General features: G+C 42.7%; 1 protein-coding gene across 1 annotated transcript; it reads left to right on the top strand.

Annotated features, from left to right (window-relative positions):
• Positions 1 to 7,684: 7,684 nt before the first annotated feature.
• LOC114666740 (FAU ubiquitin-like and ribosomal protein S30) lies at positions 7,685 to 21,307 on the top strand. Its single transcript, XM_028821716.2, has 5 exons — positions 7,685 to 7,792; positions 13,870 to 13,952; positions 17,382 to 17,526; positions 19,574 to 19,629; positions 21,003 to 21,307. The coding sequence occupies exons 2-5, from the start codon at positions 13,878 to 13,880 to the stop codon at positions 21,126 to 21,128; spliced, it is 402 nt and encodes a 133-aa protein (XP_028677549.1). The 5' UTR covers positions 7,685 to 7,792; positions 13,870 to 13,877; the 3' UTR covers positions 21,129 to 21,307.
• The last annotated feature ends 1,688 nt before the right edge of the window (positions 21,308 to 22,995 follow it).

Genomic DNA, 22,995 nt, shown 5'->3' with positions numbered 1-22,995 from the left:
GACACAATCATTTAATGCTCATATTTTTTTGTTTAATTTCCCCTTAGCTAACACTTTTGGTCCCCATATTAACATATTTGCATCACCCAATGCATTTATTTGTATGCATATAAACTGCTCAAAAAAATTAAAGGAACACTTTGAAAACGCATCAGATCTCAATGGGGGGGGGGGGGGGAAATCATTCTGAATATCTATACTAATATGGACTAAGTGATGTATTGGGAACGAAAGGACGCCACATCGTTTGATGGATGTTAAAATTATCAACCTACAGAGGGCTGAATTCAAAGACACCCTGAAAATCAAAGTGAAAAAAATGATGCGGCAGGCTAATCTATTTTGCCAAAATTCCATTGCAGCAACTCCAAATCGTACTCAGTAGTTTGTATGGCCCCCATGTGCTTGTATGCATGCCTGATGTTAGGGTGGGGGAATGCTCCTAATGAGACAACGGATGGTGTCCTGGGGGATCTTCTTCCAGATCAGGACCAGGGCGTCGCTGAGCTCCTGGACAGTCTGTGGTACAACCTGGCAGCGTCGGATGGACCGAAACCTAATGTCCCAGAGGTGTTCTATTGGATTTAGGTCTGATGAGTATGGGGGCCAGTCAATGGCATCAATTCCTTCATCCTCCAGGAACTGCCTGCATACTCTCGCCACAGGAAGCCGGGCATTGTCGTGCACCAGGTGGAACTCGGGACCCACTGCACCAACATAAGTTATGTCTGACAATGGGTTGAAGGATTTCATCCCGATACCTAATGGTAGTCAAGGTGCTGTTGTCTAGCCTGTAGAGGTCTGTGCGTCTCTCCATGGATATGCCTCCCCAGACCATCGCTGACCCACCACCAAACCGGTCGTACTGAACAATGTTACAGGCAGCATAACGTTCCCCACGGCTTCTCCAGACCCTTTCACGTCCGTCACATGTGCTCATGGTGAACCAGCAATCATCTGTGAAAAGCATAGGGTGGACCTGCCAATTCTGATATTCTATGGCAAATACCAGTTGACCTCCATGGTGCTGGGCAGTGAGCACAGTGCCCACTAGAGGATGTTGGGCCTTCAGGCCACCCTCATGAAGTCTGTTTCTGATTGTTTGGTCAGAGACATTCACACCAGTGACCTGCTGGAGGTCATTTTGTAGGGCTCTGGCAGTGCTCATCCTATTCCTCCTTGCCCAAAGAAGCAAATAGCGGTCCTACTGATGGGTTAAGGACCTTCTAAGAGGGGCCCTGTCCAGCTCTCCTAGAGTAACTGCCTGCCTCCTGGAATCTCCTCCATGCCCTTGAGACTGTGCTGAGAGACACAGCAAACCTTCTGGAAATGGCACATATTGATGTGCCTACCTGGAGAAGTTGGAGTACCTGTGCAACCAGCCTCTGTAGGGTCCAGCTATCGCCTCATGCTACCAGTAGTTGCATTGACCGTAGCCAAAAGCAAAATGAGTGAAAAAACAGACAGAAAAGATGTGGAGGGAAAAATGTCAGTGGCCTCCACCTGTTAAACCATTCCTGTTTCTGGAGTTGTCTCATTGTTGCTCCTCTAGTGCACCTGTTGTTAATTTCATTAACACCAAAGCAGCTGAAACTGATTAACAACCCTCTCTGCCACTTAAATCACCAGATCAATATCCCAGAAGTTTCATTGACTTGATGCTATACTCTGATTAAAAAGTGTTTGTAATTTTTTGAGCAGTATATAAATGTGTGTAAAATATTCCTCCATAGTTGTATCTCTGCTTTAAAATGGCAGTAAGATTCTAGTCTTTATGTTGAATTTTGTAATGAGCTTGGGATTTGAAAGTTGAAGAATTAAAAGCATGGTGAAGCGGTAACTGCCATCATCGTTTCCCTGTTTAAACGTTATGTACAGCAGTGTCCTTATGTGGGCCATATTTGGGTGCAGATAGTGGGTGATATCCTGGAGTTATTGGTCTGTTGCCTCTTCAGCCTCCCCTTTGGCTTTGTGCTGTGTACTGATCCTGGCCACAGAGCCACCGGCCAAAGTTGTATGTCCCTTGTTTCTCTGCAGGGGTTTGGTGCTAGCTATGGGGTCATCGGCTGGAGTCATTCGCCTTCATCATCCAGGTTCCCCTATTGCTCTGTAGGCTTTGAGTAAAGTTAAGGACTGGGATGTAGCCTCCTCGCCTGAAAGTTTCGGGGGATTCTCCCCTGGCCTTGTTGGTTGGTCTTTTGGCTCTCCAGCTTCCCCTTTGGCCTTGTGGGCCAAAGTTTAGGTGCTGCTAAGCTTTGAGAATATCCATCCATCCATCCATTGTCTCCCGCTTATCCGAGGTCGGGTCGCGGGGGCAGCAGCTTGAGCAGAGATGCCCAGACTTCCCTCTCCCCGGCCACTTCTTCTAGCTCTTCCGGGAGAATCCCAAGGCGTTCCCAGGCCAGTCGAGAGACACAGTCCCTCCAGCGTGTCCTGGGTCTTCCCCGGGGCCTTCTCCCGGTTGGACGTGCCCGGAACACCTCACCAGGGAGGCGTCCAGGAGGCATCCTGATCAGATGCCCGAGCCACCTCATCTGACTCCTCTCGATGCGGAGGAGCAGCGGCTCTACTCTGAGCCCCTCCCGGATGACTGAGCTTCTCACCCTATCTTTAAGGGAAAGCCCAGACACCCTGCGGAGGAAACTCATTTCAGCCGCTTGTATTCGCGATCTCGTTCTTTCGGTCACTACCCATAGCTCATGACCATAGGTGAGGGTAGGAACATAGATCGACTGGTAAATTGAGAGCTTCGCCTTGCGGCTCAGCTCCTTTTTCACCACGACAGACCGATGCAATGCCCGCATTACTGCGGATGCCGCACCGATCCGCCTGTCGATCTCACGCTCCATTCTTCCCTCACTCGTGAACAAGACCCCGAGATACTTGAACTCCTCCACTTGGGGCAGGATCTCGCTACCAACCCTGAGAGGGCACTCCACCCTTTTCCGGCTGAGGACCATGGTCTCGGATTTGGAGGTGCTGATTCTCATCCCAGCCGCTTCACACTTGGCTGCGAACCGATCCAGAGAGAGCTGAAGATCACGGCCTGATGAAGCAAACAGGACAACATCATCTGCAAAAAGCAGTGACCCAATCCTGAGCCCACCAAACCGGACCCCCTCAACACCCTGGCTGCGCCTAGAAATTCTGTCCATAAAAGTTATGAACAGAATCGGTGACAAAGGGCAGCCCTGGCGGAGTCCAACTCTCACTGGAAACGGGTTCGACTTACTGCCGGCAATGCGGACCAAGCTCTGGCACCGATCGTACAGGGACTGAACAGCCCTTATCAGGGGGGCCGGTACCCCATACTCTCGGAGTACCCCCCACAGGATTCCCCGAGGGACACGGTCGAATGCCTTTTCTAAGTCCACAAAACACATGTAGACTGGTTGGGCAAACTCCCATGCACCCTCCAGGACCCTGCTAAGGGTATAGAGCTGGTCCACTGTTCCGCGACCAGGACGAAAACCACACTGTTCCTCCTGAATCCGAGGCTCGACTATCCGACGGACCCTCCTCTCCAGGACCCCTGAATAGACTTTTCCAGGGAGGCTGAGGAGTGTGATCCCTCTGTAGTTGGAACACACCCTCCGATCCCCCTTCTTAAAGAGGGGGACCACCACCCCGGTCTGCCAATCCAGAGGCACTGTCCCTGATGTCCATGCGATGTTGCAGAGGCGTGTCAGCCAAGACAGTCCTACAACATCCAGAGCCTTGAGGAACTCCGGGCGTATCTCATCCACCCCCGGGGCCCTGCCACCAAGGAGTTTTTTGACCACCTCGGTGACCTCAGTCCCAGAGATGGGGGAGCCCACCTCTGAGTCCCCAGGCTCTGCTTCCTCATTGGAAGGCATGTTAATGGGATTGAGGAGGTCTTCGAAGTATTCCCCCCCACCGACCCACAACGTCCCGAGTCGAGGTCAGCAGCGCACCATCCCCACCATATACAGTGTTGACACTGCACTGCTTCCCCTTCCTGAGACGCCGGATGGTGGACCAGAATCTCCTCGAAGCCGTCCGAAAATCATTCTCCATGGCCTCCCCAAACTCCTCCCACGCCCGAGTTTTTGCCTCAGCAACCACCAAAGCCGCATTCCGCTTGGCCTGCCGGTACCTATCAGCTGCCTCCGGGGTCCCACAGGACAAAAGGGTCCTGTAGGACTCCTTCTTCAGCTTGACGGCATCCTTCACCGCCGGTGTCCACCAGCGGGTTCGGGGATTGCCGCCACGACAGGCACCGACCACCTTACGGCCACAGCTCCGGTCAGCTGCCTCAACAATAGAGGCACGGAACATGGCCCATTCGGACTCAATGTCCCCCACCTCCCTCGGGATGTGGTCGAAGTTCTGCCGGAGGTGGGAGTTGAAGCTACTTCTGACAGGGGGCTCTGCCAGACGTTCCCAGCAGACCCTCACAACACGTTTGGGCCTACCACGCCTGACCGGCATCCTCCCCCACCATCGAAGCCAACTCACCACCAGGTGGTGATCAGTTGACAGCTCCGCCCCTCTCTTCACCCGAGTGTCCAAGACATGTGGCCGCAAGTCCGACGACACGACCACAAAGTCGATCATCGAACTGAGGCCTAGGGTGTCCTGGTGCCAAGTGCACATATGAACACCCCTATGCTTGAACATGGTGTTCGTTATGGACAATCCGTGACGAGCACAGAAGTCCAATAACAAAACACCGCTCGGGTTCAGATCAGGGGGGCCATTCCTCCCAATCACGCCCTTCCAGGTCTCACTGTCATTGCCCACGTGAGCATTGAAGTCTCCCAGCAGAACGAGGGAGTCCCCAGAAGGTATGCCCTCTAGCACCCCCTCCAGGGACTCCAAAAAGGGTGGGTACTCCGAACTGCTGTTCGGTGCATACGCACAAACAACAGTTAGGACCCGTCCCCCCACCCGAAGGCGAAGGGAGGCTACCCTCTCGTCCACCGGGGTAAACCCCAATGTACAGGCTCCAAGTTGGGGGGCAATAAGTATACCCACACCTGCTCGGCGCCTCTCACCGGGGGCAACTCCAGAGTGGTAGAGAGTCCAGCCCCTCTCAAGGAGATTGGTTCCAGAGTCCAAGCTGTGCGTCGAGGTGAGTCCGACTATATCTAGCCGGAACCTCTCAACTTCGCGCACTAGCTCAGGCTCCTTCCCCTTCAGAGAGGTGACATTCCACGTCCCAAGAGCCAGTTTCTGTAGCCGAGGATCGGACCGCCAAGGTCCCCGCCTTCGGCCACCACCCAACTCACACTGCACCGACCTCCTTGGCCCCTCCCATAGGTGGTGAGCCCATGGGAAGGGGGACCCACGTTGCCTCTTCGGGCTGTGCCCGGCCGAGCCCCATGGGTGCAGGCCCGGCCACCAGGCGCTCGCCATCAAGCCCCACCTCCAGGCCTGGCTCCAGAGTGGGGCCCCGGTGACCCGCGTCCGGGCAAGGGAAAACGCCGTCCAAAATTGTTTTTCGTCATAGGAGGTTTGTTTAACCGCTCTTTGTCTCATCCCTCACCTAGGATCAGTTTGCCTTGGGTGGCCCTACCAGGGGCATAAAGCCCCGGACAACAGAGCTCCTAGGATCATTGGGACACGCAAACCCCTCCACCACGATAAGGTGACGGTTAAAGGAGGGGGCTTTGAGAATACGTTAGTTTTATTGTCCTTGAGTACAACAACTAGGTGGGGCCCAAACAATGGTTCAAGCCCCAGGACCTCCTCTAAGTCCACCTCTGCTCATCTCACAGAGCAATTTGTGTATCAGAGCTGAGGATATTAATAATAAATACTTAGCTGTGGAAGCATAATGGTTGGTTTTGTTCTGCACAACTGAAATAAAAAACTTAATAAAAGATTAAAATGATTCTTTTGCATTTATAAAAAAAATAAACAATAATAGATATCTAGTCATTAAACAGAGGTCGGGCCATTTGTTCGAGACTGGGATGATAAGTGAAAAGGTGTATTTCCTGAATAATTCTGTTACATGTTGTGGTTGATGGCTGCCTACAGGACAATAGATATTTACCTGTCTTGCAAAAGAGTCACCTGCTTTGAAGATCAGACTGCTTTGATTGATGCCTCATCAGTATACAATATTGTGAGACGGAACCTTGAAAAATTAACAGATTTTGAGGACATTGGTTTCTAATCACCAAACAGTGGTATATGTACTTCTTGATATCTGAAAACAATACTATTGTTTAATGAAAGGAAATGTATTTACACTATTGTTCAGAAAAGGAAATTGGTATGTACCAATGTTTAACTGATCATCGTGTTGATCTAGGCAGAGACTGAAGCCGTTATATAGCAATCAGAATAAAGAAAAGTGTGGTTGGAGGTTCTTAACTTTTGCCTGCTTCTTTTACGCTTTTGGCACCATATTGCTGTGGCTACCGCATGTAGTAACAGTGGTTCGTGGCACAGGTGTCCCTGGACTTGAGGCTGGTATCATATTCACTTACTGGTCAAATTCTTAGGACCACTACACTAATACCGGCCAGGGTCTCATTTTACTCTAACAACAGCCTCAGTTTTTAGTGGCACAGATTCCACAAGATGTTGGAAATGTTTCTTTGAGATTTCTGGTTCATGTTGATATGATTACACAATTTTGGCAGATTTGTCAGCTGGATTTTCATGGTGCGACTCTCCTGTTCTGCCACATCACAAAGGTGTTCTGTTCGATTCTGAGCCAGTGATTGAAAAAGCCACAGAAGAACATTGAACTCATTGTCATGTTCATGAAACCAGTTTGAGGTGACTTTTGCTTTTTGTAATATCATGCTGGAAGTAGGCATTAGAAGATGAGTACATTGTGGTCATGAATATGGTCAGCAACAATACTCAATTAGGCCGTGGCATTCAAGTGATGATTGATAGGTATCAACAGACCCAAAGTGTGCCAAGAAAACCTTCCCCATGCCACTACACTACCAGCAGTGTGGACTGTTGACACAAGGCAGGGTTGGTGCAGGGATTCATGCTGCTTATGTCAAATTCTGACCTACCCATCGGTGTGCCTCAGCAAAAATGGAGATTCATCATCAGGCCAGGCTATGTTTTTCAGTCTTCTGCTGTCCAGTTTTGATGAGCCTGTGCCCCCTGCAGCCTCAGCTTTCTGTTCTTGGCTGACAGAAGTGGAACCTGATGTGGTCTTATATGGTTGTAGCCCCTCCACCTCAAGGTTTGATATATTGTGCATTCTGAGATGTTTTTCTGCTCAGCACCATTGTACAGAGTGGTTATTGGAGTTACCACAGCCTTACTGACAGCTCAACCCTGTATGGCCATTCTCCTCTGACCTCTCTCATCAAGGTGTTTCTATCTGCAGAACCGCAGCTCACTGGAGGTTTTTTGTTTTTCACGGTAAAGTCTAGAGATTGCTGTACATGAAAATCCAAAGAGATCAGCAGTGACAGAAATACTCACATCAGCCTGGCTGGCACTAACAATCATGCCACGATTGAAATCACTGAGGTCACATTTTCCCCGTTCTGGTGTTTGATGTGAACATGAACTGAAGCTCCTGACCTGATTCTACAGGATTGTGTGCATTGTGCTGCTACCACTCGATTGGCTGATATGATGACTACACAGATAAGCAGGTGTGCAGGTCTGCCTAAACATTTTACGGCTACTTTAAGTTTATTTTGTTTAAAAAGAAAAAGCGGTTACATGCTAGGCCGTGGTGTGTCGTCATGACGTTGACGGAAGTTGAAGACTAGGGCCGCGGCGGACGTGACGAGCACGCCATTGCGTGTTTACGTGGAGAAGCAGAGCGCGATCGAGACTTGTGAGTAGATTTTTTACTTTTAAAGAGCCTGCACTGTTGTATTTTTTAACCTGAAGTATCACTACAGAGCCTTTCCGTGTCTCTAAACGAAGTAACATTATCAACGGTATGCAAGTATTTTTTTTTTCTCCTCGAGTAAACTTGATATAACTCAAGCTTTTGTAAATCGGACTCGAACAGACGTACAGGTCCTGAAAGTCAATTCCACGAGGCTTCACTTTGTTAAAATGAAGCAAACCCAGCGGCGGGTTTTTAAGGAAACGTGTCGGAGGAGTAGTGCCTGTATGCTGTGAAGGTTTTCATTACACGGCCATTGGCCCCGCGCCTTGTGCTGCCTGGTCGGCGTGCCGAAGGGTCGGTAGCCCATGTCCGCTGCTCTTGATGTTCTTTCGGCCTTGAAGTTGATTGTGTATTTGCATTACCTCCGGTGAAACTTTCCTCTTTTTGAAACGATTCTGAACAACTTTAGGGGTGTTATGTGGGTTCGTTTTGTTCAAATGAACACGAACGGTCTGTTCTGCTTTCAACGGAACATACGAGAGGCCGATTAAATAAATTGCTGGCTAGGCCTTCATTCCCCTTAACTCGTGGCATGTAAACGAGCCCGGCTGAAAATACTGCGTCACGTCCAGGGGTCGTGTGTTTGCCGCTTTCGTCTAAAAGAACACAGTAGTAGTTGTTATGATTTGATTTTTAGTTCATTCTTTTGATACGATTTATAACCCTTAATTAAAAAACGTCATATCAAACAGCTACATTCGGTTTGTACGAGTGGTGTTAAATTATCTACTCGAGTATCGTGTATTTGTGTTACAGTCTGAACGTGTCCATGGAGAACCAGACAGGTCTTGACTTTGGGCACACGCGCAGTTTGAGGACATTTCATAGCAAGCACTGGTGGTGGGCATTTCGAACTACCCATTTAAGTGAATCGATTCGTTTGGTTGATTCACAGTCTGGCCTTTATGAGAAGTCCCCACTGATCGCATTACAAATATATAATTTCATACTTTTGATATACTACAGCGTATGTTTGCGTGCATATACGAGTATACACGCACACACACCATTGTTTATTAAGGAGTGTGGCTGGGTATATCGCTGCCGATTGAGATATCATGACCCCCTAGCCCCCCCGGGATTAGTTGGCATCGGTGGGGTGGTTTTTAAGTGGAGAATCGCAGACGCGATGCATCGCAAGACAGTTTATATCATAGTGAACGGTTTGAGGACTACCTTGTGTGTGTGTGTGTGTATATATATATATATATATATATATATATATATATATATATATATATATATATAAAATGGACATATGTTAATTCACAGGCTGTTCTCCTGTTTCCTTACACAAAGCACGATAACACATTTACGATGCATAATTTAAAATAAGACACTGAGGAGGACAGTAGTGTTTGTTTCTCGCGACCCAGTTTTGCGTTTTTTGAGTCTTCGCCTCTGATAGTCCGTTTTAGATTGGGTGTGAAGAATCGCCATAGATTGTGATCCCTTTTCCCCCTTGCAGATTTGCCACCGACCGGCTTCGGGGGGTGGGGGCTTACACTTGGGGAATCGCAGGCGCCGGTCGTAGTGGAGCTGCGGCAATTGCCTAAGCCGCCCACGGCGACCCTTCGCAGGCCACTCCTCGAAATCGTACAGGACCCTTTCTGATTGAGAAACATTGTAATTCATGACTCTCTGTGACCCAAACTCTGACAACACATGTCCCATAGTTTAAGAACCCTTTTGTTACAGAATCGCAAGTAATTTAGAATTGTTGGACTGAATCTGAGGTAGTGGCTTGTTGAGGAATCAAATGAGTCGTGACACCCAGAGTTGCCAGGTCCTAGAAAATATTTCCAGGTTATTGACATTAGAAAACTCACCTAATGGTACCGTAGACCAGCCCAATGAAGGATGCTGTCGACTTCAAAAGAGGGGAGTGGTATCTTGGATTTTTGGGGCTGTCAACGTTTTGTTACTGGGTCCAGGCTCCCCCTTTAGAATGTTAAAATAGCACAGAAATGCACACCACCAAATAAAAAAAATTCCCTGTACAATGCTTTTAGAAGTAACCAAATTTGCTATGAAAACCACATATCTCTCACCAACTGTGGAAAAACCTAGTACAGTAATCCCTCCTCCATCGCGGGGGTTGCGTTCCAGAGCCACCAGCGAAATTAGAAAATACGTGAAGTAGAAACCATATGTTTATATGGTTATTTTTATATTGTCATGCTTGGGTCACAGATTTGCGCAGAAACACAGGAGGTTGTAGAGAGACAGGAACGTTATTCAAACACTGCAAACAAACATTTGTCTCTTTTTCAAAAGTTTAAACTGTGCTCCACGACAAGACAATACTGTGTAAATACTAGCTTCTTCCATCGTGCTATGACTGGAATGAAGACATATTTGGCCATCACCACTACATTATAACATCAGGAAAGATGTAGCAACTCCAAAACCTAAAAAAAAAAAAAAAAGCTCAATTTTGAAAAAAAATGGCAGTTACTGTGTTTTCCATTACACGTGAGATCTGGCAACCCTGTGGCCGGATTCAGATGGTTCAGGCGGTTAAACATCCATCCATCCATCCATTTTCCAACCCGCTGAATCCGAACACAGGGTCTCGGGGGGGTCTGCTGGAGCCAAACCCAGCCAACACAGGGTACAAGGCAGGAACCAATCCCGGGCAGGGTGCCAACCCACCGCAGGACACACATAAACACACCCACACACCAAGCACACACTAGGGCCAATTTAGAATCGCCAATCCACCTAACCTGCATGTCTTTGGACTGTGGGAGGAAACCCATGCAGACACGGGGAGAACAGTGGTTAAACATCTATCAGCATAACGAAAGAAACGGGAAGGACTCGTGATAGCTTTAGCACTCCTGTTGAGAGCTCCGCTGAATCAATATGTTCATGCTCACAAAACAGTTCATATGATTCACTGAAAATTGCCATTCAGAAAGAACAACTCATTTGTAAATTGCCCCTCACCAGCAAGGACTCTTATATAGAGAGGATGGCAAACACATCTACCTGTGAGTCCTCGATGAAACTGACAGGTTGGTAGCATCTTCTAGTCATTAAATTCCCTCAAAAGGAAGGGACAAAACCAAAGGAAATCCATGAGTGGTTGAATGCTGTGTATGATGATGATGCCCCTTCGTACTATAAGGTGAAGTTTTGGACCAAGGAATTTAAATGGGGTCAAGAGTCAATTGATAATCACCCCCGCTGGGTGTGTCTTGTGGAAGGATCTTAACAAGAATTGTGCCAGAAAGTGGAGGCCTTGATTATGGTAGATCATTGTGTTGAGGTTAATGTTATTGCCCATGGACAAGGCTTTTCAGCTGGCATATTTTCCACAATTATCCATTCTCATTTGATGACCTCAAAGGTCGTATCCCAAAGGGTTCCACAAATGCTGAAATTGAATCAAAAAGCATTTCACCAAGATTTAAGTTACAAGAACTTGGACCTTCTTAGAGAAAATGTCAGTAATTTTTTTTTCTTATGGATTGTTACTGGAAATGAAACATGGGTTCACTGCCATAAACGTGAAACCAAGCAAGAGTCTATGCAATGGTAGCATAAGGGGGGCCCCTGACCACTTAAGAATGTTTATGTGCAGCGGTCATGACGACAGTTTTCTGGGATACACAGGCAAACAGGTTTTTCTGTTGGAATTCATGCAACACAGATAACCATCACTGGAGAAAAATATGATTCCACAATGAAGTCATTAAATGACTTTAAGGAGGTGGTAGTGTTTAGTTGGAGGACCAAGATGAACCCTTCTGTTCCAAAGGGATTACATCATGGAGGCAAAGTGGATCAATTAAGAAGTTAAGAGGGAAATACATTGAAAAGTAATGGTGTGAGATTGAGCATTGCATTTTATTTTCATAGTCTGGCATATACCTTTGTTGAACATACCTTGTAACTGCTGCTACTTTGAACTTTATTGCTAGGCAGTGTAGTTGCTGGGAAATTATCTTAGTGCTATATCCATACACATAACAAGGCACATATAATTGAATTAAACAACACAGTATATAACACATCACAAAATATCATTTAGATAGGATGGATTAGTTTAGAAATCTAGAAAAGACAGATGAATCAGAGACTGTTTAACCAAAGTGACTTCAGTAGGAAAGAAACATTTTATGTGTAGCAGTTTATGCCTTTAGTACCTGTCAACATTTCCTTGACAGTAAAAACTGAAAAGTGACTGTCTGATGAGGTCAGATATATAAAACTTGTGTATGTACAAAACAGGCTCAGAATGTTTATGCATAGCTTTCCACTCAAATTTCAGTATTTATAAAAGAGAACTTGATGGGAGAATGTGCGCTGACCTATCTGTACATAACGTTTCAGTGAACCTGGGAAATGCAGGCAAACCAGCCAAGTGACAAGTCGCGCACATAACAGATCACCAAGCCTTTATTAGAATGTGCATTGAAGTGTCAAACATACTACACCTCGAAAGTGATAAATATGATGTACACACTGTTTTAGTGCCCCATTAAGAGAGCCAGTACAACGTATTTGCACTGAATAACTTTTTTTTTTTTTTTTTTTGGTTCTTCGTTAGTTTATATTGGCTACCTGTTGTCACTTCTGAGGAAACTGACTGGTCAGGAAAACCTCAACAAAGCTTCACTCCATCGTGCCCACTGTGCCAGCCATTAAATGAAAGGCGATGCACTACATTCAATCTTTGCATGCTGTGGTTGTTTTTGCCAACATTGAGGCAATATACTGCAGAGTCTGATTCTCCTAACATCATAATTGAGCACTTTAGTCCACTCGTATTGGTATAAGGGCACCTAGCAAGAATGAAGCTTTTTTTTTTTTTTGGTTAATTGGGAGCAGTGACATTCCCTTAATGCACAAGTCCCCTATGATGCCAAGATGAGACACCATGGCCCAGTGGTCTGGGTCAACCTGTTTATTTGTTTTGAGGCAAAGTAGCTTTGGCAGACATGATGGTGCGGAACATGGTGAATGGCTTGTTGGTAAGTTAACTGGCTGAACCCTCAGTTTTTCATATGGCCTGTACTATTAGTTGTAACAGCAATCATGTCTTTATATGTGCGAGATAAACATGGTTATACAGTCAGATGCTGATGCCGTATTCCTTTCCCCGACCTCCAGAGTACAGATCAAGGAGAGTTGCAATGATGCCATGGATGATCCTGCATGCTTTGTTTGCAGAACACAGCCACTTACTCTCGGTGCATCAGGACAGAGGCTGCTTTGCCAGCCAATAAAGTTGTTCAGCATCCTGTTTGCTTGTGTATGATGTTGATTAACATCTTCCATACATGGTGGTTTCAGGGAGCATTAGGATACACACATTTATAAGATGACTGAGAATTATACAGGTAAATTGCAGAGATATGTGTGCACACCAGGTTTTAAAAATCAAATTATTTTTTTGCTTTATGCATGTTCCTGTTATTTGGCATACACATTTTTACACTCGAATCCATGCAGAATTTTTATAAATTAAGCCCTGGGTGAATGTAGTCTTTGATTATATTTCTGTCACTTTTGCTGACCCATAATGTATACAGGGCCAAGTTTCTGTCATAATAACATATTTAGAAAATAATGACTGAGAGGGAGAATTGGAGGGCAGAGGTGTACTCCTTGAAATATTTGTTTTATTGCAGGGGAAAAGTATAATTAAAAATATTGGAAAGATGTGCCCTGGCAGAATCAGGCCACCAACAATGCATGCAGTTTAAGTACGTTTTGTTAAGATGGAACGACAGGGACTCTATCCAGGGTATGATCCTGCATTATGCCCCTTCTAATGAGGAAGGCAACAACAAAATTTTTGTTTGGATTTTTCTTTGATTAGATTTTGTAGTCAGTATTCAGATAGCATATTGAGATGACCATACTGTTTAAAGTTCCCGTTCACTTAATACAGTTAGTTGAGTTGAACACCTTGTCAAAGTCCTCATCAAATGAAACCATTTATGTTGTATTTGCTTATGTTGCCAGTTTCTTAATGACGGAAAACCGCTGTTTTCTTTCCACAGGCTTGAAAATGCAACTGTTTGTTCGAACACAGAACACCCATGCACTGGAATTCTTGGGCCATGACACAATAAGAGATGTTAAGGTATAGTGCACAAGTCCTGGGTCAAAATGTATTTACTACAGCATCATGTTACTTGTGATAATGATGGTAAATGGACTCTTAGTTCATGTGGAAAATGTTTCTACCTTTTTTTTGTGCCCATTGTTAAATGATAAAGGTGGTTGGCATATTTCCTGTATTTGTTTAGCTTTATCCCACATAAGTGTACCTGCTTCAGAGCAGTAGTTGTTGGTTTTGTAAAAGATCAGTTTTGTGCTAACATTGTTTAGTTATGGTTTCAGTGTTTAAAAATGTAATGGAAAAATGTGACAGTATTTGTTCAAGTTAACCAGGAGAGAGAGAGATACATTTTTAAAGTTAATAGTGTATGAAGTATTCTAATAGACCACATTTGTTAAAGAAGTAAATTGATTTAGGAGGTTATCCATTTGTAAGCAGTATCAATATAATTATGCCTTTAACAGAGAAATCTGATAGTGAATAATGCTTCCACATTAGTTGTGTTCTTGGTGCTGACTAAACTGTATCCTAGGTATATGCCCAGACCATATCAAATGGCTCCTCTCCATATGAAGAAGCAGTAGTCCTACTTAGTTTTTGTACGTTACTCTGCATCTCATCCTTTCACAAACCATGTTCCATGTAAGAACCTCATTTTATCTCTGTTGTGTAATAATAACTTATCGTCCATTAGGTAAAGTGTAATGGTAAGGTGTAGTCCTCGTTGAATGAGAATCTAGAGTAGGATGGATATAGTAATCCTTTGGTGAAAACTATTCACACCCATCTAATTCAAATGAACATTCACTCATGTGTCAGTTATTCTATAGCAGTATTTTGTATGCGATATCACATAAACCTTACCAGTCCATTCCAGAATTCCAAAAATGTAATGGTACCAGCTTTTTACAGTATCAGTAGTAGCGAGTGAAAGTTGGTACTGCACTTGTGCATAACTGCAAGTAGATAAAGTTACTCGGGAATCCACAATAACACGAGTGAAAAGTACATATAAAAATAAAAAATGGCTAACAGTAGTGATACTACAGCACCACATTACCACATGTTGAAAGGAAAAACAACAGAAGTCATGTTTGGAAATGGTTTGTGTTCAAGACAGGAGAGTCTCAACGCACAATAAATGAAAGCCATGACATGCCCATGAGGTGTTTATTATGTTCTGGTTTGCATTGGAATGCTTTGTGAAAGCAACCAGACTAAACCGAGATTACAGTAAAACAAGGTAACTAATGATATCCTGATTCGTCGGAAAGCAAAAGGAATATACAGTGGGGCAAAAAAGTATTTAGTCAGCCACCAATTGTGCAAGTTCTCCCACTTAAAAAGATGAGAGAGGCCTGTAATTTTCATCTGATTTTTAAAGAATTTATTTGCAAATTATGGTGGAAAATAAGTATTTGGTCACCTACAAACAAGCAAGATTTCTGGCTCTCACAGACCTGTAACTTCTTCTGTAAGAGGCTCCTCTGTCCTCCACTCGTTACCTGTATTAATGGCACCTGTTTGAACTCGTTACCAATATAAAAGACACCTGTCCACAACCTCAAACAGTCGCACTCCAAACTCCACTATGGCCAAGACCAAAGAGCTGTCAAAGGACATCAGAAACAAAATTATAGACCTGCACCAGGCTGGGAAGAGTGAATCTGCAATAGGTAAGCAGCTTGGTGTGAAGAAATCAACTGTGGGAGCAATTATTAGAAAATAGAAGACATACAAGACCACTGATAATCTCCCTCGATCTGGGGCTCCAAGCAAGATCTCACCCTGTGGGGTCAAAATGATCACAAGAATGGTGAGCAAAAATCCCAGAACCACACGGGGGGACCTAGTGAATGACCTGCATAGAGCTGGGACCAAAGTAACAAAGGCTACCATCAGTAACACACTACGCCGCCAGGGACTCAAATCCTGCAGTGCCAGACGTGTCCCCCTGCTTAAGCCAGTACATGTGCAGGCCCGTCTGAAGTTTGCTAGAGAGCATTTGGATGATCCAGAAGAGGATTGGGAGAATGTCATATGGTCAGATGAAAAAAACTACTTGTCGTGTATGGAGGAGAAAGAATGCTGAGTTGCATCCAAAGAACACCATACCTACTGTAAAGCATGGGGGTGGAAACATCATGCTTTGGGGCTGTTTTTCTGCAAAGAGACCAGGACGACTGATCTGTGTAAAGGAAAGAATGAATGGGGCCATGTATCGTCAGATTTTGAGTGAAAACCTCCTTCCATCAGCAAGGGCATTGAAGATGAAATGTGGCTGGGTCTTTCAGCATGACAATGATCCCAAACACACCACCCGGGTAACGAAGGAGTGGCTTCGTAAGAAGCATTTCAAGGTCCTGGAGTGGCCTAGCCAGTCTCCAGATCTCAACCCCATAGAAAATCTTTGGAGGGAGTTGAAAGTCCGTGTTGCCCAGCGGCAGCCCCAAAACATCACTGCTCTAGAGGAGATCTGCGTGGAGGAATGGGCGAAAATACCAGCAACAGTGTGTGAAAACCTTGTGAAGACTTAAAGAAAACGTTTGACCTCTGTCATTGCCAACAAAGGGTATATAACAAAGTATTGCGATGAACTTTTGTTATTGACCAAATACTTTTTTTCCACCATAATTTGCAAATACATTCTTTAAAAATCAGACAATGTGATTTTTCTGGATTTTTTTTCTCATTTTGTCTCTCATAGTTGAGGTACACCTATGATGAAAATTACAGGCCTCTCTCATCATTTTAAGTGGGAGAACTTGCACAATTGGTGGCTGACTAAATCATTTTTTGCCCCACTGTAAATGTAATTATGCCTGAATACTCCATTCTTTTTGGCAGTAGCACCCGACTGAAATTAATGCTCTTTTGTATCATAGTGGAAAAATGTTGTCCCATTCCCATTTGAATTCTGGCTTACACTGCTCATGTCTAGTTCTGCCAATACATTTGCTTGGCATTTAAGCCTGTAGTTTGACTTGACCATTTTAAAACAGTAAATTACTGTTTTTAAGAGTTTATTATTGCTGCATAAATTGCATCAATGAACATATTATACTAAGCAAAAATTGTACTTATTACGTACTTAGGAATTTTCCCTAATCTTTTTTGTAAAAATGTGAACCAATGTCTGTTAGATTAATTTTGGGTTGGGCTGGACACATTTGCTTAAATATTAATGCAGATGGCAATGTAGAACTTAAGTTGAACTTTACAAACTGGAGCGTTCCTCATATTATCCCTCGAGCAGAGTGGATAATTTATTAATGAACAAAATAAGTAGTTGTAGTGTTTTGTTCATTTGACAAAGGCCTAGTAACACTAATGTTCAGAAACATTCAAACATTGTTTTCATAGAAGTACAGGTTTTGTCCTTTTTTTTTTTTTTTTTTTTTTTAAATGTGAAATCCGTAATAAATTGTTTGTGTGATGTTTATTTTCCAGCTCAAAATTGAGGCCTTAGAAGGCCTTCCTGTGGATGATCAAGTCGTCCTTTTTTCTGGGACCCCTTTGGAAGATCATTTACTCATCGACCAGTGTGGTGTTCTTGAGCAGAGTACTCTAGATGTTGCAGTGCGGATGCTTGGAGGTGTGTTAATTTTAAAAAATTAACAGTACAGCTGAACCGTGCCATGTTCAACCTTGATTGTTGGGTTTGAATCACATTTGTTAATTTGGATCTGTGTTTCATCTTGCCTATCTGTGTGCAAACTGTTCATTTTATACTTCAGAATACTTTATAAGGTACACAATTAACAATCATTCTTCTATTCTCAGATGTAATTAATCCAATTCTGGTTTGTGTGAACCTGATCCAATCCTGCCAACATTGAACTCTGGAACCAGCCTTGGCCAAGATGGCAGGCTATCACAGGGCACACTTAAATCAGTCCAGTTTAGAATTAAGTTAACTTAATGTGTAATAATAAACATACAATGTGGGGAAAAAAGTTATGAGGCACGTGTCATACTTTCAGAATGAGTAATTGACCTAAAGGGGAAACTAAATGCAAAAAAATTGTTACTCTTCAAAGGATATTTTTTCTAAACCTTTTCAGTCCAATACCCTGGGTATTGAAGAGCTGCAGGATGGGCACAAGGGGAGGAGACCATTCCTGGATAGAATTCATGCAAGTTCACTGAAGGACATACTTGTTTACATACTGTAAGCCCAGTTTAGAGTCCCCGTTTAGTCTAAGACACATGTTTGGAATGTGGTGGGAAACTCCCAAGCAGACATGGGTATCTGAATGCTGGACATTTTTTTCTTGATTTTAAACCCCCCCCAAAACCCCAGTCTCTACTGTATGTGCTGGGGGCACAAAAGTGGTACTTGTGTCACCATCATGCAGCTAGATTATTGATCTAATTCAGTATACTTCAGAGGTAAACCTTCCAAATTTTTTTGTTTTGTTTCAGGTGTGTTGAATTTTGTTTTAAAAAAAAAAATCTTTGGAGAGAATTGGTTATCCTATTTTATTTTGTCATAGGACATATTGTATATCCTAGACTATTTTATTATAATAAATTATGTCCTGTAAAATCTGTTATGCAAACATTTTTTTTTCCTTGTTAATCTCATTAAAACGGAAGAGCAGTGCAAGACGTTCAAGAATGTTGAATAAAATTTGTTCCTTCATCACAAAGTATCTTGGGATAACCCAGAAAGCACATCATAGTATCATGGGATGTTTATTTGCAGCAAATAGTGAAAGTAAAGTGTTCCTAAGAGTTTGTTTTGTACAAAAAAATACCTTTAAGGTATAACTTTTTTTTTTTTCTCTTAAATTCTTTTTAAAAGTTGTTTTTTGTTGGTAGTGGAGGAGAAGCAAATATTTAACTTGCTTTTTTCCTTCTAGCTACATTAGCCGATATAGACGGAGCTTAGTTTCAGTTCTAATAAAAAAACGAAATTTTTTTTTGTTAGAAAAACACTGCCTAACTAATTAATTGGTCTTTGCATTTTTCCTGGTCAGGCATGTTTAATAAACTTTCAAATGTCACGGGTATAAATCTTAAATAGCCTGATTAATATTCCACCCCCTGGGGTATAACGTTAACATTATACAAAGTTATTGTCTGTTTTACCTGCAATTTTTTATCACTGTTTAATATTGTTTCTTTATCAGTATGCTGCTGCTGGAGTGTGTGAATTTCCCCTTAGATAGATACATACTTTATTAATCCCATCTATCTAATGCACTTTACTCTTTGTTGTGAGTTTGTGCATGCAAGTGCTTGTAATGTTTAGGAAATACCTCCTGGGTAATGTGCTTAAATCGTATTTATGCACTCGGCTTCTTATGACTTTTCAGTCTGAATTCTAGAAATGTGTTGATAATATGTAAATGAAGTATTTTTTCTCTTTATCCATTTAGTTTGTCCCTGGTGTCCTACAGAATATTTTAAGAGGAAAGTTATTTGGTTAATTATACTTTATTGTGTTACAAGTATTCTGTATACCTGCTGTTTTGTGTATATCCAGGACAGTTTACTTGTGAGGCACTACTTTTCATCTTCGATAAAAGGAGTACAGCCAGTTTGAGAGGAAATTTTACCAGTCTGAATGCTTAAAATGGAAATTTTTTATTAAAAAGCATGTCTAATGCAGGATTTACAAATTTTTGTCTTTAAAGGTAAAGTCCATGGTTCTTTGGCACGAGCTGGAAAAGTTAGGGGACAGACTCCAAAGGTAAGAGAGTCCTCTTTTAATATTAGAACAGTACAGTAGTATGGATCCATTTTTGGTGGTTGCGTCTGGCATTACTGGCTTGGAAGTCTGTTTGCTTCTTCATTTAAGCACAAAGTTGGTCTGTGTATGTGTTTCACTTCCATAAATCTCAAAAGTAACACAGGACTGGTATTGGTGTGTGTACGTGTAATGTTTTACAGTTATAAGAAACTTCTACAGTTATAAGAAACGACTGTACAATGTCCCCTAGACCATTTGGCAGCCATACAGAAGACAGTAATATACAGCAGGCAGTTCTGGGTTAGACCAATCGACTTTGGTTTCCCTTCTACACCTTACTCGGAGAAAGAGCATCACAATTCACAACTTCAAATTGGATGGGATGTCAAACTTAATGGATGAATTTGCCCAGGTGTGGCGGATTGCACAACTAGAAATCACACATGTCAAATTACACCACTCTGTAATGACTGTGCAGCACAGTTCCACAGAGTATCTTGAGCTTGTGCCCCTTTTTTAGACAGACAATAACATGCTGCCTGATGGACCCGGTGCTCTATAAATACTTTTTTAGGTATGGCAAATTCAACCACAATCTGTTTGTCTGATCTAAAACCTCCATGTTTCTTCTTCTTCATAGGAGCATTATGTATTGTACTTCCAGTTCAGCAGTCTTTGGTTGTTGACTGTGTTACACACACACACACACACACACAATGGCATGATTTAAAAAAAACATTTTTATGAATATGTCTGACTACAAAACTGGCAGTCACAGGAATGTATCATGACTACCTTGGACTCCTGAAGATTATGTAAATGCAGTATGTGACTCTAAAATCACTGGAAAAGTAATCTTATGTGTGTGTGTATATATAATATACTTTTTTTTCCCCCCGCCATTTGCGAAATTTGAAAATCCCCTCACAGTAGAACTTTAAGGTAGGATCACATGGTGACTTGTTCCAATTTCTTGTTGACCCCCCTAACCGGTGGTAGTTTGATTAAGGGTGTGAACAGGCTGTGCCTATATTTCCACCTTTAAACTGCTTAATTGGCCGTTTAATTCCTCGACACTGACTATGATGTGTGCAGAGAAGCCAGCTGCAGGCATTTCTTTCTGCTTGAAATTTAGTTATTGTCCACAGTAAAACAATATGCCCTTATTCTTTTTCTCATGATGAACTTATAACTTAGGCAAGTGACATTTTCATTCATGCCTAAATAGATGAAACAAGTAGTTCTGATGGCACATTTAAAAATGATCAAGCATTTCTTAGCCATTCCAGCTTGCTTGTTACTTTTATTTTGACCATGGTGTGAACTAGAAACATTGAGACACTAATGTGATTTTTGTTTTGTTTCTACTTAAGGTGGAAAAGCAGGAGAAGAAGAAAAAGAAAACTGGCCGTGCAAAACGACGCATACAGTACAACCGCCGTTTTGTTAATGTTGTACCCACATTTGGCAAGAAAAAGGGTCCAAATGCAAATTCATAGGGTAAACACTGCAACCTTGTGAATAAATGAAATGTTTTTTGTGGCCTGGGGAGAAATGACACTTCTGCACTAAATGTAACCATTTTTCTGTAGATATGCAGTGTGATTAAATTATGCAGATGATAATACTTGCTTAGTGTAACTTTTTGTAAACTTTGATTAAAGCATTGTTTATGAAATGCTTGCTTTTATAATTTAATGCTTGGTTTTCCTGTTGGAGGCCATCTATAGCCAAGGGGTACATCAGTAATCGTGATGTCTCTGAAGTGTAGGACTGCAATTGTGTTGTTCAAATAATATGCTTGACTTGATAAGTGAAACAAGATGTGGTAAAGTAGGAAATGCTGAAACTTGCTAGCAGTCTAAAAATTTGAATTGGACTTTAGGTGAAAGCAGCAGAAAAGTTTAGGTTGACTACTCATAGACAGACAAATCTAGCATTGCATTAGCATGGAATTTCTTGAAATATTCCTTCTTTGAAACAATGTCTGTGAAAGATATCAGTGCCCTGTGGAGCCGGCTCTCAATGAGACACTTGGGGAGACTCCCACTTAACATTCCAGTTTGGATTCTGGACCATTACACTTGTGTAAAGGTAAATGAAACATGTATTTATCAAACTGGATTCCATTTTTTAAATAGCAAGGCTTATATGAAAAGTACAATTACTTGCAGTATATACACTGATAAGATGGGACAACAGAGGTGGTTGTTCAACATTTCAAGGTTTTCCAGAAAGGAGGAGGTTTACTTGGATATATGCTGTTCTCCTTCACTATTTTAAGGCTACACTGTTTAATTTTAGCTAGAATGGACCTATAGGCCTTTAAAAGCCAGGTATTTATCAAACATAGATAATAGTAACCCCATTACAGTTAAACTTAAATGTTATTTAATATCCAGTGAACATCCAACTAGACTTGTTGTGTCATTATAAATATAGTTTTAATACTACATTCAATTCAAAGATTTGTAATGGCATGTGGAGGTTTGTGAGAAATTTGGCATTAGATGAAGTCCACGTTTTCTTCAGCAAATCTCTATGCACTGCAGACTGCCACTTTAAGTTGAAGCCTCACTCTTTCTAGCATCTAGTAAAATGTGATTCAGTAATTTAAGATTCTGGTTCCAGAAACTGCTTTCTTTGAGTAAGACTTATTTCAACCACTGCTTGAGCTACAGCAATGGTAAAGACCAGAGCCTTGGAACTAAGTCCTTGCTGATGTGTACATCAAAGTAAGCAAAAGGGCAACTAACAGAATTCAGTTAATATTGAAGTTTCCTTGGCCTGGCAAATTCTGCAAAGATGTAAATTGACTACCACTGTTACTACATGAAATTCAAAAGGCAATTGAAACATCGCCCTCCAATATTGGCAGGATGGTGCAGCCTTACCTTTTTCATCACTCAAGGTTGGACCAAAAGATTAAAAGGGGAGATGGGGAGCATAGTTTGCCTTTCTGCTATAATCGGCACTGTATCATGTTTTAGCAAACCCAGCTTCATGGGCCACTGACAACCTAACCAATTGAAAGTGCCCACTTAGTCCAAGACAGAAAATTGTAAAGATGTTCCATTTAGAAATTTTAGTGTTCACGTTAAAAATGAACAATTTGTGTCATAGCTTCTGTTTTAGTAGGTTTAAAATTGCAAAGATCTTATTCTCCAGGAACAAACACCCTGTTACTTTTGTTGGTATAAAACTATTAAGCACTCAGATGAGACTGCACAAGATGCCAAGTGTCTGGAATTAACACACTCTGGTTACTTTGTTGTTTTCCAGCAAAGTTGACTGTTAAAGTTGGCCTTATAGCTCTAAAACAGCAGGATTTGCACTGCAATTAAAAAAAAAAACAAAACTAACTAA

Source organism: Erpetoichthys calabaricus, chromosome 16, assembly GCF_900747795.2.
Source record: "Erpetoichthys calabaricus chromosome 16, fErpCal1.3, whole genome shotgun sequence".
Taxonomy (NCBI): Eukaryota; Metazoa; Chordata; class Cladistia; order Polypteriformes; family Polypteridae; genus Erpetoichthys; species Erpetoichthys calabaricus.
Note: the sequence above shows the minus strand (reverse complement) of the source record. Positions and strands in the feature narration are given on the sequence as shown.

Excerpts from the sequence above, each read along its gene's own strand:
- LOC114666740 (XM_028821716.2), top strand. The coding sequence starts at position 13,878 with ATGCAACTGTTTGTTCGAACACAGAACACCCATGCACTGGAATTCTTG. Across the intron at positions 17,527-19,573 it reads TGCAGTGCGGATGCTTGGAG|GTAAAGTCCATGGTTCTTTG; the intron begins GTGTGTTAATTT and ends TTGTCTTTAAAG. Across the intron at positions 19,630-21,002 it reads TTAGGGGACAGACTCCAAAG|GTGGAAAAGCAGGAGAAGAA; the intron begins GTAAGAGAGTCC and ends TTTCTACTTAAG.